Source organism: Taudactylus pleione, unplaced genomic scaffold (genome assembly GCF_031769625.1).
Source record: "Taudactylus pleione unplaced genomic scaffold, aTauple2 ptg000006l, whole genome shotgun sequence".
NCBI classification, from domain to species: Eukaryota; Metazoa; Chordata; class Amphibia; order Anura; family Myobatrachidae; genus Taudactylus; species Taudactylus pleione.
In genome coordinates this window covers 2,648,935-2,666,902 of record NW_028284409.1, presented here as the reverse complement: position 1 = coordinate 2,666,902, position 17,968 = coordinate 2,648,935, and the positions used below count along the sequence as shown (strand labels likewise).

Sequence of the window (17,968 nt, the reverse complement as noted above, 5' to 3'; positions counted from 1 at the left end):
CAGGAGCTATTCAATTGTTTTGGGCAAACTGCCCAGAAGCTGCCCTTATCGTGCATTTCGGCTTGCACCTGCCTAGTTGAAAGTACTCGGCCCATCTTAAATACAATGTGCATGGCACTTGGCATAGGTGAACTCTATGGTTAATTGCAGCCAGACAGCAATTGGGTCCCAGGCTTGACTCCCACCATGGTGACATCTGTGTTGTTTGTATGTTGCTTTCTTAATAGACCAAAAACATACTGGTAGGTTCATGGGCTTTCAAATAAACTAGCCCTAGTCTATTAATTTTTGGCTGTAAATTCTCCAAATATGTCTGTTTTCTGAGAATTTCAGCAATGATTGTTTGCTGGGCAACACAGTTTGTGTAATGCTTAGCATTGCTGCTTAACACTGAGGTTGTGGGTTTGATTCCCTCAACACCCCTAACTGTGTGGATTGTGTATGTTCTCCCTGTGCTTGTGTGGGTTTCTTCCCACAATTAAAAAAATTAACGGTAGGTTCATTGGTTGCAGACAAAAAAAATAAACCTAGTGTATTTGTGTACACATAGGAGTCAATCCAATTAGGTGCGAATTGCAAGAAGAGAGTTGGTTTCATGAAACTCGTATACTTCGCACATGTGTGCACCCGAGAATTATCCAATCCAATTAAAAATGCTTATTTGCGGTACTCGCGGAGGGTTACGATTTGACTGGCAAATGCGATGTGAGAGAAGTGCATGAAAAAAAATGGGGAGACCATCCTGGACCCCCAAAAATGGATAATCTTGTTAGCAGGACCATATAGAAGGCTGTTTGTGGGTATTAGGAAAGTACTGAAGGTTTTCAAATTGTGTCAAACGGCTGATTGGGCTTTTTAAAAAAAAATAAAAAAAAATATATATATATATATATATATATATATATATATATATATAAAAAGCTAACTTTTCATTTAATTTCAAACGAATGAAATGGAAAATGCTAAAAAAAAGTGATTTTGGGGTACTTTGAAAAATGTAAAAATGATTATATTAAAAAAAAAAAACAATATTTCAATTAAAATAATGTGTAATTAAATTTCAGGTGCCTAAACTAATGAAAAAGTTGATTTTGGGGTAATTTGAGGACAATTTTTTATTAGCCTCAAAAAATGACATGTAATTATTGGAATAATTGAAAACTTTCAATTGCCTAATTAGTCATTAGATGAGGGTGTTCAAGGGGCTCAAGCAAAGTATTCCGACATTTAAATCTTAAAATAAAAATTTCCTTTCCATCTCTCATGCAAATTCAGTCTGACTGGTTCAGTGCAAGTTGCTAAATGGATTGCAAAATTAATTTGCTATGCGAATTCGAAGAGAAAATAATTTGCACCTCACAATTTCCACCTAACTGAATTGACCCCCACAGATTGTAAGCTCCACTGGGGCACGGACTGATGTGAATGTATGCACTATATAAAAAACTGGTAATATTAAATATGTTGTATGTGGCCAATTTAACAAGATGGTATCAGAGATATTTTACCAAGCTTTGAAAAGTTTTGCTTTTAAGTGCTTGGCCCTATAAGGTAATGCAATCTTTAGGCTATATTAGAGCGAATTAAATGTACTGTATTTCTACACACATGCAACATTGAACAAGCCAGGCCCAAACCCATAAAGTATTGTGATAGTGTTACTCTTTGCTTGGACAGGCTCCTATCAGAGAACATGTCCATGCAAGAGCACTTTAAAAAATTGCCCGGATAAATTATTTATTGCCACTTTTCTGTGGCAATATCAAATTATAGCTATTGGGGCCAAAAATGCGGGGGATAAATAATCCCTAAATTGGTGGAAAGGATGAATGTGATTGTAAAGGACTGTGTAATATGTTCATGTTATAGAATAAATTATAAAAATAATGGGTGATAAGCATCAAAAATTTTAAAATATTTATAAGTGGACAAGTTGAGAAGCTGTCCGTAGCAACAAATAAGCTTCTACATATTTATAGAAAGTATTTGACACATGCTAGTTAGAATCTATTTCAAGAAGCTCCATTCTTTAGAAGGTTTAATATATTCCCAATGTATATTGTTACAAAATAATCTACCATTATCATACTCCTTTATAGTTTTCTAGAAAGAGAGAAGAAAAGGTAGAGTCTATACAAAACACATGGTAGCTTTGTTAAATGAAGCCTCATGTGCAGGTGGATCTATGGCACCGCTGTTTATTCACTTGACCTCCCAGCAGCATTATTTATTTTTGTATTTATGACAGACATAAGGAAGTATGCAACTGAGTGACTAATTAATTTATTGCCACAAAGTTGTTATACTGAATATTGAGAACTTTCAAACCGCAATCAACTTAACCACTTTTAAGATAATACATCTTTACTACCTTGGAAATGTCTCTTAGGCAGATAAAGCCATTACTTCCCCAGGGTGCTCCACGGGGCATGCTAATATGCTGCCAGCAGATAAAGAGACAGTCTCCCATGACCACGACTGTGAGGAAATGTACAGTTTTGGTGAAATTAACCTTTGACATCCACGTAAAACTGTTTGGTTTGCAAAAGTGAAGCAAGCATAAAACATTAATAACACAAAAGAAAAACAAATGGACAAGAAAAAACAAATTGGAATAAAAAATTTTTTTTTAAAAATATATAAATCTATTCTTGTAAACCCTTGATGTTCAGTCCATTTTAATCCTTCTATGGGTATTTTAAGTGAAAATAAATGGAAAATAGGAGAGCATAAATATTAATCTTAGCAGTTTGCATTCAAACTAGCATAGAAGGCATACTTGGTGATTCATGAATACACTAGCAGCAAAGGGGCAACGACTGAAATGGCCATCTGACAGCAGGAAACAAAGACCGAGAGTCACTTGCCAACACCTAATTCTTCCTGTGCGCCTTTTAATGTTTGTAATTACAGCCAAAAGTACATTGGCAAACTCATCACCTTCTGTGCCCATCATGGACAGCAGACAGTATGCCAGGAAGCAGCAGCTCTGGCACTGGTTCAAATGCACGGAATACTGTGCTTAGCAATTGTTTTCCAAACTACTTAATTCATTAGCAGTCTGAGGAAAATAAATTTTCCTGCACTCCCTATATTGAGCCGAAAGGCTAGTAGCATGCGATGGGTACATTTATTATGGGCATCAGAAGTAAAGAAAATTATGTACAATGAGAGAGATGATGCCATGTAGCTTAGATATAATAGTTGTAATAATGATGAATGGGGCATGATTCGATTCAATGAGAAGTAAATAGCGCCAGGAATCAGTTCCCGGAACTATTCAATTTATTTGCGCTGCTATGCCAGACTACAGATTTCTTCTCACATTCCTCCGGGGGCGTGAGCAGAAATCCGACAAAAGTCCAGGCGCCGGAAAGTTTAGTCGGAGAATGCCCATTCTCGTGCCTAAACACATCGTTTAAGGCGCGAGAACGAGCTTTCCCCGACCTAACTTCGCGTAGCATTGAATAGCTCCGGGAGCTTATTCCCGATGCTATTCACTTCACATTTAATTGAATCGTGCCCTAGGAGTGAAGCAAAATGCAGGGAATTTCACAAATTTTAAGTTTCTTACAGTCAAAATTAAATTGTGGGCTATCTTTTGGGTATCTTAGGCATACTTAGTACTGTCCCTGAAGTTGCGGGAGGCTCCCAAATTTTTGGGTAGCCCCCCGCACCCCTGGAAGAGTGTCCAGATCTCCCACATCCCATCCACTTCCTAGTGAAGAGGGTAGTATGGGGAGATAATTGCCGGGAATCGTGGCTACGTATGGAGGGGCGGGGCTAAATGCCTGCCCCCTCTTCACGGTTCAGTGATTCGTGGCAGTTTCCCGTGACAGATGCATTCCTAATGATGTAGAAGAATGGCCTGCTCAGACGCACAGATGTTACCATGTTGTAAGCAATTTCTGGTCATCTATGTTAAGACCTAAGTTCATGTTTAATTTCTACATATGATTTGGGGATCACATAATATGCACTTTTGTGGCTACAACTGACATGTACTGGTGTCTAAAAATCATCCCATTGGGAGAGAATTCTTTTAAAAATTGGGTGTCCAGGTGTAGAATCTTTGGTCCAGATACAAAGTTGAATGAAAAGTGTCCGCATTTGCTCATACGTTGTGTGCAAAGAACAAAGTGTGCATATGAGCCAGTATGCAGAGTTGTATGCCCCGCTCTGTAGGCGTAGTTTGATAATCGTCATCATCATGCACAAAACCATTCTTTGTGCAAATGATTGCTTCACTCACAATTTTGTGGGCACACCCTCTCAGAACATAGCCTACACGAGAACACCAAGTTGATAACCCATCAGTCACAAGTGGATATATGCTTTAATGTGTATATAATAGCATGTGTTTGGCGCAGGGATAATAGAATGCTAGATATGCTCCTCAAACAGGTGGAAGCTCCACTCAACACTCAATTTGTCCCACATACCAGATGAAACTAAAACCTTCCAAAATATCTAAATGGATTTCCAAGTTCCTCATACTGGAGATGCCTGAAAGAACTAAATTTGTATTATCATTTAAATATGTAATTTCCAGATAAATACATGTAAGCACATCCAGAGTCATTACACACAGTTTTATATGCATAGACACGGTCATTGGCAATGAAGTAGGAACCATTACTTAAAATTCACAAAAGCAAAGTGGCAATGCAGATACCCACGTACTAGCTGTTACCATTAATGGTTCGCATAGTTTTGTGGTCTTTTGTCCAGTACACGTTTAACATCAACATCCAACTCCCTGTAAGAGCTGTCACTTTTCTTTTCACACGTACAAAGAGTTTTCAAAAAGCTTTGTATCAAGCTAAGACATGGATAACGCGGTCAAGAAACACTATGGATGATCCATGCTGTGTTACTGCAGCCTCTGTCGTGTATCTCTCTCTATCACCACACGTTTACAAAACACTGCCAGAATTAGACTAGTTTATGGCTGAAAAATATACACCTACAGTTGCCCTAAATGTACTATGCAACAAAAGCAAACCTAACAAAAGTAAAGGCAATGAGTTTTCTTTCTTACGCAGAATCAAATGTCACATTTCAATCACACACAGTTCAGCTTCAAGATAGTCATTCTACACACAGTCAGCTTTTCCCATTGTGGCTACAATAGGGCAAACCATTGCTCATTTTGGTTCACACTTCCAGTGGGTGCAAGCAAAAAATGTGAGACCCCCTTTATGATTGATATGTTGGCATCTCCTATTTCAACTGTAAACCCCAGTGCTAAAATGAAGCACCCCACTATTTGTCCAGCATAGCAACAGTTTATCCAGATTTAAATTTTAGCAGGATTTGCTAAATTCACATTTCAATCACAAACCACCTTTTAGAAGTTGGCAAAAAGTACTCCACTATTTTTTACATTTTTCTGTGGCTTAGGTAAAAAAAAAAAAAAATTAAGGGTAACAATAACATTGGGCCACAGACATTTATTTTTTAAACTCACACATACCGTATCAGCTGAAATCTTTTGCAACTCTCACAAGCAGATGGATAATAATCAACTTCAAAGGACACATACAATTCTGAAATAATTATCCCAACCAAATCATGTCCAAGCATCAAAACCATGGGCAGAGAAGTTGCTGCGAGCATTCTATCAGTTCCAAACACAGACCGACAATTTTTCAAATCTTTCTTGACAAGGTGAGAGGGTCTTAGTGCAGCGCTAACGGGTTGGAGGACTCCTGAACTGCCGAGCTATAGTGGCCAAATGGCCATTTGTGACGGGTCATATCAATTACTCTACTTTATTCCTATGAGAAGAAACTCAGGAAAAGGTAGTCATTTAACAATCATTCCATCAATAGACATACAAGAAAAGGGTAAGAAATTCCCCTAGAGTGCTTGAATGGCTTATTTAAAATAACCATGTGGGTCGGCTAGCAGTACATAAAGCCCAGCTTTTCACAATTGTATGCGGCACACACCTTTATCTTTCTATAACAGCAAAGAAGACTAGTAATGCATTATACTAAACAAATATACTACTCAGAAACCGGATTGCTGAGATTATAGAGTCAGATAAAAAGTGTCAGTGACTTTCTACTAAAACTGTTTTTTCCTTATTAAGACAAAACATCCTGTTGTATGGACTATGATTAAGAAATTATGGATGGGATGCATCATCCCGCCACTCATCGCATGCATGGCGGCGTTAATAACTTAAGTTTAACACTATTAAAAGCGCAAGAATGGGTATGTGGACGGAACATCTTCGATCAAATAAGTGTATATCTGTAGTCATCTTTTGGATGTTAGGGAGCTTTCAGCAGTTTCAAATACAATCATAACTTCATTTCAGGAAGGTGTTATACACGGAAAAAGCTTTGGTCGAGTAGAAAAGCAGAAAAGAGCATATTCTTCCTGCTCCCCCCCAGTCCTCGGTTTCACTCCACTCAATATGCAGCTCTTTTATGTCTCCAAATATATTTTTTTCATGTAAACCATGTTTAACTTTAGTATGCAGTATTAAAATAAGTGTGTGTTGGGGTCACTTCAGGGTCTCCGATTCAAACACAAGCTGCAATGAATGGAGTCTGCACACTTCAATACATCAGAACCTGCCAACATGCATCCGTCAAACCCTACAGAAGTAACTGAAGAGTTCAGATACAGGTATACGGGATCACAGCACTCCTTCCTATCTCCTCCATAGATTAGGGACCCACTGTCGGGTGTGAGCGGCTACCCTCAACGGCACTGCACCTGTGCTTACTGGAGAGAATGAGGTGCTAAGATTTCAATCCCAACAGGATGCTGAAGCCAGTAGAGAGATTCTTAAGTCAAATATTTTTATTTTTACATTAGTGTGCAACATTGCACAGGAAAGTGCTGATTCTTACCAAATCCGTTTTTGATTTCTTCATTGTCAAAATTATATCCATTTACTCTGTTTCTAATCCGTGTGTTGTTTGCTCTTGTACTGTAAGTTTCATTGAAGAGATACTGCAATACTATGTTCTTTTTAATAGATGCTTATGTGGGAATATCTCAGCAGTTGTAAACCTAATACCTTTAATATTCTTCCTGCAAAGAAAACAGTTTTCTTATCCCAATACTTTTCAGATAAACCTGATTTTAATATTTATTGTTGATATGTTTTTGTATAGTATTCATTTAGGGGCCTATTTCAACATTATATAGTTATCACTAATGATAATTAAGTTTTAAACTCGCAGTGAGTTTAAAAAAATGTTTCAGAGACATTCATCATGTCTCATTAACAAAAGTATTACTTCCCAGAGGCTGCTTTTTTTTGCGGAGTCAGCTTTTCAGAATTGTGTTACTTTTCCCCTGCAGCTGAGGTGTCTATAAAGACTTCCTCACACTGTCTATGCCCCTCCTCACTTACCCAGCCACCGTCTGTTCCTCTCCCCCACATGCTCAGAACTGCAGCCTTCCCGCAGGTGTCTGCCGCCCCACTAATCCCGCCGCGGTCTGTAACCAAACCCCCCCTACCTCCTTCAGGGGGTTTGTGTCCCAGCCCCCGCCAACCCAGGCAGTGACTGTAGGGGACTCTGGAAGTTATCAGGGGAGAATTGAATGGCTCTGAACCTTAATATTTTACAAAATTAGGAAAACAATTTTAAGATATTAAGGGATGATTAATACAACCCTCAAACTTTATTCTACATTGCTCAGGATTTCTAGCTCATAGTGGTAAATAGCTGTTAAGTGTTAATTATGTGCATTCACAAATCTCTCTTCTGGTGCAAAACACATAGTTTCTTAGGGGCTCATCGAGTTATGGTGCTCCATTTAGAAAAGATACTTACTGGCGGCATACTTTAGTGCCATAGTTAAACTTATGAATAGGCCACCGATATCTAGCATGATGGACCTGTCAGACAAGGAACAGTAGTGTTTACGTCCCAGGATGTGTCTGAAACTATGGAATGAACTGTTTCTGGGAGTGGCCTTCATGCTTCTATGTAACACTGCCATATTAGTGTAATCAATCTAGCAACTGATTGCTTAAAAGCTGGCCATTCCTGTTGTTTAATATCATACCAGATAAAGAAATCATCTATGTCCTTTGTATGCAACTCTACGAACTCTTGCTACATATAAATTGAAGAGAGCCCTCTCCATCCTGACAACTACTCTGGTGAATAACTGGAACAACAATCTCCTGGTTCATATGGTGCCATGAGACTACCTTTGGCTTGAATGAAGGTTTTAAGGGCTAAAAAGAATGCATGTAGTAATAATCGGAGAACAAAAGTCTGCTGTACAAGAAACACTCCCTGCAAGTCAGAACCTCAAGAATAAACTTGAATCCTGGATGATTCAGCACAGACTGTGTGCGCCTGTTTTAGTGACTATAATATGAATACTGAAGTCTGCCAAGAAAGGGGTGCCATTCTTCCGCGGGACATACCTCTTATCTTCATTTACCTGGCACTGAACTGCCAGCAATTTTACATGGGAGAGGAAGTACTTCTGACTGTGCTGGCTCAGTGCTATATCTTCCACACAGGTCATGAGAAGCAATAGACCATGCTATGAGAAGAAAATAGGCTCTTTGTTTTGTATATTTTCCCCCCTTTTATTTTGCTGTATTTTGCCTCTGCACCAGCTACAATTTATGTACTTAATCTTGCAGAAGGGGATTTGAAAGGCACCACATGCTGAATATTTTACTACATGTGACCTATGGCAGGATACACTGTTAGAATGTGAAAGGTGGGGTTTAATATGCAAAGGTTTGAAACATATACTTGCAAAATTTTATCTGCCCCATATCAAGTTTATTAGAGGAGGGGAGACCTGGGGACAGACAGAGAAGTAGAGAAGGGGGGGGTGGGAGACCCAGGAGTAACAGACTCAAATTAAGGCAAGGGAGGTTGGATGGGGAGAAGACGCACAGTCAGAGACCAATATACTGAGGGACACACACAGACATATAGACTGAAGGGGATATATGGGGGGGGAGAAGTCACAATAAGGGGCCAATTTATTAATGATTGCATTTGCAATGCAGTCTGGGCATGATAGTACCGCCCATGATTGCATTGAAAAATGCGATCATGTCACCTGAATGTACCATCTGGCACATGCAGGGACAGGGGCTCCGAAAGTAGCCCGTCCCTGTGATGTGTCTGGAGTTCTTACGGACTGCACATACATGGCCGCCATTGCCGTTTAGCCCATACGCTACAGCAGCTAATGACGGAATGCAATATCTGGAATCTGGCAGCATCGCATCTCTCAAAGAAACCTATACGGGATGCGGCTGTTTGCAGGAATGGAGGGATCGCAGCAAGTATCAGAGACACCTGCTGCAATCTCCCCTTCATACATCTAGGGGAGATTAAGCCACAAATATGCAACTATAAATGGGCCCCAGAGACACACAGTGACATAGAATGAAGGGGAAGAAACATAAAATGTAGATGCAGTTGTGAGGCGATGGTGTGGCTGAGACACGGCGCAGTTGTGAGGCGATGGTGTGGTTGAGACACGGCGCAGTTGTGAGGCGATGGTGTGGCTGAGACACGGCGCAGTTGGGAGGCAATGGTGTGGCTGAGGCACGGCGCAGTTGGGAGGCAATGGTGTGGCTGAGACATGGCGCAGTTGTGAGGCAATGGTGTGGCTGAGACACGGCGCAGTTGTGAGGCGATGGTGTGGCTGAGACACGGCGCAGTTGGGAGTCGATGGTGTGGCTGAGACACAGCGCAGTTGGGAGGCAATGGTGTGGCTGAGACACGGCGCAGTTGGGAGGCAATGGTGTGGCTGAGACATGGCGCAGTAAGTTACACAGGGAGCACAAGTCAGGTTGTACTGATGACCTTGTTAATATTCCCACACAAACAGGCAACTTCCGGACTATGTGACCTACATGAATAGTGAATACAGACTGAAGATGCAGTTTTCTCAGGGAGAATACATTTCTTCAGTTTCCACTTTGTGAGAAACCACCATATAGGTAAGGTGCATATGGAAAGAAATGTTCCCAGAGTGAGGAGAAACTGGTGGCGTGTAATGTAGACATGCCCCATTTTCAGTGACCACTCCCCTTCTAATATGTGACCATGATAATTTTTTGTTGCACGCCTTCAGTACACACATTTACTTTTACGTGTAGGTGTGTGTGTGTGTGTGTAGGTTGGGCCATTCTTCATCTTGACCTGAGCTCCGAAAACCCTAGTTACGCCACTGGTGGTTCTGAAAGGTGAGTGCAATTTAATGGTCTGTTAAGCACAGAGCTTTAACAGGGCATGGTTGCGCCCTGTGCTGGCCCCATCCACTAAGCGTGCATCATCATGATGTTGCATGCATTACATCATTACACATAATGAACAAACATTTATTAAAAGTAATGCACGCCGTGACAAGATTAAAGGTGCTTGACACTGAATGTTACTTCCAGATAAGAAGCATTATCCTATTTATTTCTGGCAAGAACCTGAAATATGTATATTAAACACACACATACATATATATGTGTGTATAATATATATACTTCAAGTACTCGCCAGAAAGAAATGCTTGTTATCTGCAAGTAACATTCAGTATCATGCACCTTTAATCTGGTCACGGTGTGCATTACTACATATATATATATGTGAAACTTTTACTTGCCGATTGGCAACCCAGCAGCATAATTTATTTCACAGCCAACACTGCTAGGGCGACCTCATTTCACAATATCTCTGAAACCTAACACTGCAAATCTCTTTTTACAGAACCATTAAAACGTAGATCAATCCCTTTACAAAGCTTGTGTTAATCTGAAAATGCAAAGATAATCGTGGCGTTAGTGGTAATAGGTTTTTGTCCCAATAGTGTTATGATGATCAGATTTGTATTTTTTTTTTTTTTTTTACCTGATACTCATTTGGCCAAAAGGTGCTCACTGCCAGCTCAGCCCTCAACCAGTCCTTCCCAGTAGCTCCAGTTACATTCCAGATAGGGTTAGCAATGGGTCCTTTGTTCACCCGCACAAAAATATTCAGGGTTCCTGGACTGTCCCTTTTTTGCGTGAAGAGAAGGTAGTTAAAGTCAATGCAGTGAGTGTCATTTTCCTTCATGTTGGGCAGTTGCAGACGAGCCTTCTCGCCAGGATCGTGCTTAGAGGAGTCCACAATCATGTAGGAGCCTTAAAAGGAAATCAAAGATAAAGATCAACATAAGTGCGAAGAACTTCACTTTTTCATCCTATCCATCTCTTGAGGACTAACAAGTATGTTAGAAAATTATTCTGAAAGTGCTGAATATTTTAAGTACTGCAACCAAAGGAATAAATTTAGCATCCTCTAAGATTTTATAGCTACACAGACAGCAAAGATGCGCCAATATTGCCAGCAACTGTTATGCAAGCTGGCAGCCCCCTGGAATTGAATGCCCTCCATAAAGTTAAAACCACATTCACTTAGTACTTTTATAAAAGATACCTTAGTTTTATTCATCAGGATCAACAGCACTAAGTTGCTAAAACGTCCTACAGTCACAAGCCCTCATGTCTTGGATATAGGTATTAAAATAATAAGCAAATTAATGTAAGGGGCCTAGAAGGACTGCTTCAGAGTGACAGCAGGGGATATTGAAGAGCATATTCTGCAATACAAAAATCACTATACACCATTTGGTGTGTATTGATTCAAATCGTTTAATATTATTGGGTAGGATTCAATATTCAATTATGTGCCGCACAATGTTCAGCTGTGTACATCACATCTATTAGGATTAGCCAAACATCACTCCTTTTCCTGAACTCCATATGGGTGCAAGAAGAAACTAGCAATTTCTGGATGAAAAGTGCTTGCTCGTAACCGTTGCAGCCCCCATTGTGTTTCAAAAAGAAAAGGGAAAAAAAAAAATAGTCATCTGGCATGTACAGATTCTGTTATTGATAAAACTTTCAGGGGTATTTGGACATTGTGGCTCAATCAATTAGGGAAAGGCAAGGAATGGGAATAAAGTCTATTGTGATTCTTATTCAGAGTATTATTATTGGGTATACGAATGATGTGTGTCGTTCTGTGCTCTAAACTTACTATTTAGAACAAAAACACCCTATGCGGGATTGCTTTTTTAAGCCATTTTTGTCACTTAATTTATTGTTATGTTCCAGAAAAACTGGCATTTTAGCATCATAATAAAAAAAAAAAAACACACAAATAACGCTGTGCCAGACAGTCAACATACATGAAAGCAAATTGTGTATACTAGACAACTGGTACAACACAACAATGACACAGGTGTAACAAATAAAACAAATACAGATTCCGTTTGTTAAAGTTGAGCATAGCTGAATAACATTTGCTAAAATAAACTGTTGCCTAAACCATTGCAGGTACAAGCGGGATGAACAAAGATTCACCCTATGACGAAATAATAAACACAATAAACAGCATTATATATGGATGCACTCATTCAAATACAGTTTAATTTACCTTTGTACAAATGTTGAAAGGGAAAGTTATAAATTATAACATTTATATGTCTCTGTTACTAGAATGCTACACATAGGAGAGGTCTAGTTTATTATTCTCTGTGGCCTTAAAATGTTTTGCCCCTCAGATTACACTTTTCGTATGTCTTTTCCTATCTTTGTAACCCTTGTCAATATGTCAGATGGAGCGGCTGTACTGGGTAACCAGTGTATTAATGCAAATACCAAGAAACTACTTCTTTGTCACTAGTCTTGAATGCAACTTTTGTTATGCTCTGCCATGAATAGTTGTTCTAGGTCGATGAAGATCACACTGGTAACATAGGAAACAAGCATAAATATGACGCAGGACAATGCAAGCATTGTAATTTCTTTATTGAGGCACAGTTTTTCTCTGCCAGGATAAGGCTGCCAAGTTTATACAAGTAGAAGCAGAATAGGCATTTTCATTTACTTTAAAATGATCAGTAATAACCCCATACACGTTTCTTATCCAGGAATTTCAATATTCCAGCGAGTCACATGTTAAACTAAACTAAACTTGATTGGCTTTGCAGAATTTGGCAGGATGTACTAAATGGAAAACGAGGGCAGAGGTCTGCATTCCCATATGTACCAAGCTACGGAATGCGTTACTTTCCAGAGCTTGGACCTAGTGGGCAATGCCATCTATAGATGGCGTTGCCTAATAGAAGGCTATGAGGTTCTCTTCGTATTAATCCCAGAGAGGGATCCAATCAAATACCTCGCAACATCTCCGATACATGCGCATCATACGACTTCTGCACAGAGGGACACTCAAGGAACTTCTAGGTCATAACCCCAAAGTACCCTCTTCGCAAAGGACAGTACTTTTCTAGGTACATACCGGTGTTATTAGCGCTGGTATGTACCCAATAAGTAGTGTGATGCACTGCATCCAAAATGCAATATGTAGTACATCCAGCCCTTTGTCTGTAAACTGGATTTGATTTTTAGTTGTTTTTTTTTCCCCACTTCCCTCCTGGTTACCACCAAAGTGCAGCCTTCACATTATCCCAGACAAGTGGTAGATTTTATGCAACATGCATGCTAAATGTAGCGTCAGTTGCATATGTACTTATGGGAGAACAGTTGTTTTGTACATTAAATGCTAAAATTGAAATGTCTCTTCTATATGCCCTCATTTGGGGGCACAGGATATTGCACGGAGAGAGAAGGGCTGAAGAGCCTGGATTCAGGGAGTGCTCTCTAGAATCATCCAAACCATAAAAGCTCAGTCCTCAGCAGATTTTCCTCTAGAGGCTAGCTCAATTTTCTTTGCATGTTTTTTAAAAAGGCAAGTTGTCCTCAAAATACTTTCTTTAAATGTAACATGACATCCACGTGAGGTGGTGGAAGTCAGGTCTTGGTCTATAATGAATGGGACATCTCTTGCTTTTCTATCAATCTCCATGCCCCACACAAACAAAGCAGAACCTTTGAAAAATACAGCAAAAGTTGAATTACTGAAGTAATTGTCCCCAAATGCTAAGAAGTTAGACTATAAACTGACTTCTTACCTCTCAGAAACATGTGCATCATCAGTGGGACACACAAATGGTTGAATAGGTCAATTTTATGGAGACAGTTCACAATACAGAACTGAGTTTTATTATGCATGAGTTAAGAGCCCAACACTTACATGTTAGGAAGTTCATAAATAGCTGCCAAAGAGTAGCGCTGTAATACTTCACATCAGAGCTTGATAAATCTGACACTTAAGCAGCACCCATAGAAACCTATATTGGAGATATCTGCTGCGTCCCCTCCATGTTACATGCTGGGCATACTTAACATTTGCAGGGATTCCTCGAAAATGTTTGATTTGGGGGATTTCCCAATAAGCCTCTTGATGACTTGCCTAGTGTTGCAAGCTTGCTTCAATTTTCAAAAAAAAGAACTTCCTTTAAAAATGTGTCCACGATTTCCAACACAGCAATTTGTTATGTCAACTCTGATTGTATAAAACACAAATACGCCTGCATTTGCCGGCCCACAGAGTTTTGAAACAGACCCAAGATATTTTATATCAATAACACATTCACTTTTCTGGATAGAATGGCCTTAAGCAAAAATGGCTGGAGGCAACCTTCAATATGCTCTATTACAAGCACAGCCCATGCAACATCTGTTCTCTAAACACAGCAATAGTGTATCAAACGCTTATTGGGAATTAGAGAGGGCAGAGCATTCATACTGCTATTGCACTGTAAGGAAACATTAGAACCTAGGAATAGTTAGGACCAGTGCATTTTTTCTGATGATACACCACGTTACAAAGTCAGGCACCTTTTAATGGGTTCATATTAAAATCATCTCTGGAAACAGAGAAATTATTTCAGTTTTTTTACTTCATTCAGAAATGTATAAAATAAGCGCATACTTCCCTATTCTCTCAGGACTGCCAGGAGTCTCCCGAAAATTGGGCGTTGCTCCGGACACCCCGCAAGAGTAGGCCGCCGACCTCCGCGCCCACATGCAAAAGTGAGGACCGAGGGCAATGATGCGATTCACGCTAAATTGAGTCATTGTAGCCACGCACCCTGCTTTATAATGATGGTAATATCGCCATGACAAAAGCAGGGGGCAAGGCCACGATCACGCAATTTTTCCCGGAGGGGTCTGACAATGTTGGCAAGCATGAATAAGTGTCTTGAGAACTAGTCCAGCATATGGCAGCTAGTATAAAGCTCGTTTTATCTTGTGAATTTGGTTAACTTATCTTAGCAACGATACATCTTTGCATAGAAGGAAAGGGACTGATAAGGACGAGTACAATTGAGCATTATTGCCGATTGCGTCTTTTCACCTGTCGGAAACTAGCATCCGTATTCAATCCCATCCGCTTTCCGCGTACGAGGAAAGTCAGTGCAATGTAATAGGCGAAAAAGATTTGCCTCTGAATAGCAGGCAAAAAGAAGTACATATGTTTATTTTGGGGTGCAAAGGTGGGGAAACCACTCAGAACCCTTGGGACAGCTCCCCAAAAAAACTGTGTCAAAAAATTCCTGGAAAAAAAGCAAAAAAAACACCCCAAAAAAGTACTTTGAATTTGGGGGCAAAAAAGCACAAGGTTCGGAGACAACTTTGCAAACTAGCGAAATAAGGTTCTGGGGGTGCTCTAAGAAGGGGTCAAGTGTTTTTGGGATTACAGGTGCTTTTATGAGGGAGGAATTTCACTTTTATTAAAACTGCACTTTAGAGACATTAAAATATACTAGCACCCATTTTCAGGTACCCCAAATTTGACAGGACTACTTATTTTCTCCAAAAAATACTGCTTTATGTCATTCTTCACCACTTCGGCAAAGACGCTAATTAGAGGCAATTGTGCAAACTTAAGTACCCCAAACAGTTTTATTAGGACTAATCAGGCACTCCCCAATGTTTCTGCATCTTTTTAGGGGGTTCAGGCCAATTTCCCCAATCTGACACCACTTTCTGACCGTTCTGACTTCGCATGTAACCGTTTTCTCATGTTTTGCAATTGAATATGGCGAATAGCGGGTACGTGCACGGTAAGTTTCCGCTGCCAAAATATGCGATGCAAGTGAAAAGTCCGGCATGCGAAGCTTTATCCGTGGGTGCGAAACTAATTGAATATGGGCCTGAGTTTGAATTTGTATACAAAGTGCTATGATGCAGCAGCTGCACCTTTTTTTACACCAAGTTACGCTGTTTTTCGTTTACAGACTCAGGCGCACACAGATATACAAGTGTTGCATAACAAATTAATCAGTGCATACCCATGAAGCAGTTTGTCACATACGATGCATTTTCTGGCAAAAAAAAAAAGCTTGGCACAAGCCCAAATCGCATGGGACGTGGCGGCTCACTTGCGCCAGGGGTCTCACGCCACATGACATATTGGGCTCGATTCTATTCAGCGCGATGTAAATAGCTCCGGGAGTGAGCTCCCGGAGCTATTCAATACACCGCGCTGAAAAGTCCAACTAATGATTTCTTCTCTCATCCCTCCGGGGATGAGAGAAGAAATCCGACAAAACTCCCGGCGCGAGGCTGTTTTCTGCCCTTAGCGCCAGGAAAACAGCCTCGCGCTGGGAAGTTAGGTCGGGGAATGCCCGTTATCGCGCCTAAACACCCTGTTTAAGGCGCGATAACGAGCCTTCCCCGACCTAACAGCGCGATGAATTGAATAGCTCCGGGAGCTATCTCCCGGCGCTATTTACATCGCGCTGAATTGAATCGTGCCCATTGAGGCTAGGTGTACATAGATGGCGTTTCTTACAGAAGCCTATGGGCTTCTTTACGCAGATTTCCCCTGTGCATCTCTATGGAGAAAGAGCTCAAAGCTTGGCGCCAGATAAAGTGAAAAAAGATACAGTACTAACCAATCAGCTTCTAACGGTCACTTTACAGGCTGTGTTAGAAAAATGACAGATGCTGATGGATGGTACTTTATCCCTCTCCAAGCTTTGATCTCCCCCCTCTCCTACGTACATACATTATAAAAATTACATACATACATATATACACACTTTGAGACAAGTCAGCACTCCTGAAAAAAATCCTTTAAAGATGTGGTGCCTGCTTCATACAAAATAAATGTATGCACTCACTTTTTTTTTGGCCCCTGAGGTTGATGCGGTAGTCAGGCGGGCTGCTGCTGCCGACTACTGAACACTGTATTTTTCATATGTGACCTTCACAATAAATCTACTAAATGTTAGTGCTGGCTCTTTATTGCTTTTTTTCCCTAGAAAAAGTGAGTGCATATATTATACAAAATAAAAAAAATAAATTATATATTATATATGCGCAAACACACACACACACACACGTGTTCCTGAAAACAGGGCTTATGTAGCCGCGAAATGTTGAACTGAATGCATTACGTGTTTTTTTTTTTCACAAGATCCAGAGTGCTAAATAGACACACTCCAAGGTGCGGCACTCTCTTCTAGAATCACTCCAACAACTGGCAATGTTTATCAACGTTGCAGTACATTTGATACTATCTTCAGGATTCTGTAATCCTGAAGATAGTACTAAATGTACTTTAAGAGAGAGCCGCACTTCTGTGCGTGTGTGTGTGTGTGTGTGTGTGTGTGCATGAACGATTTGTGAATGATTGCACAAAACGACCATAAACCAACGATTTTCAAAGCAGTTGTTAATAAAAGTGGGCTGAAATATTTATTTAAATCTATATATGTTGGTCATTCCGGCATTGAAAATATGCACCGATGCATGGAAGATGGAACGATAACGATGTCCAATAACGACTAATTGACAGGCAAAACAGGACGACGCAAACGACCGGCGGGATCGCGCATTGCTGGTCATTTAGGGCATTTCACTGCACGATTTGTGGATGATTTCCAAATGATTGAACGATAACAACAGTCGTTATCGTTCAATCGCTTGGTTTAATCGCCTAGTGGATGAGCAGCTTAAAGGTGCATACATACGTAACGATTTTGTAACCAACAATTTTCTGTCAGATTATATGTGAAAGATTTTTTGAAGTGTAATGAACGATTTTTACAACGATGAACAAAA

At 40.1% G+C, this 17,968-nt stretch overlaps 1 protein-coding gene across 7 annotated transcripts in view; it reads right to left on the bottom strand.

The window, feature by feature from the left end:
• The window catches only part of PTPRK (protein tyrosine phosphatase receptor type K), a 437,401-nt gene that overhangs the window by 317,705 nt on the left and 101,728 nt on the right, over positions 1–17,968 (bottom strand). For all 7 annotated transcript variants that reach the window (XM_088452079.1, XM_088452101.1, XM_088452086.1 and 4 more), the window contains exon 3: positions 10,857–11,128. In XM_088452079.1, the coding sequence (XP_088308205.1) occupies positions 10,857–11,128 (272 nt within the window). The remainder of the gene's footprint in view (positions 1–10,856; positions 11,129–17,968) is intronic.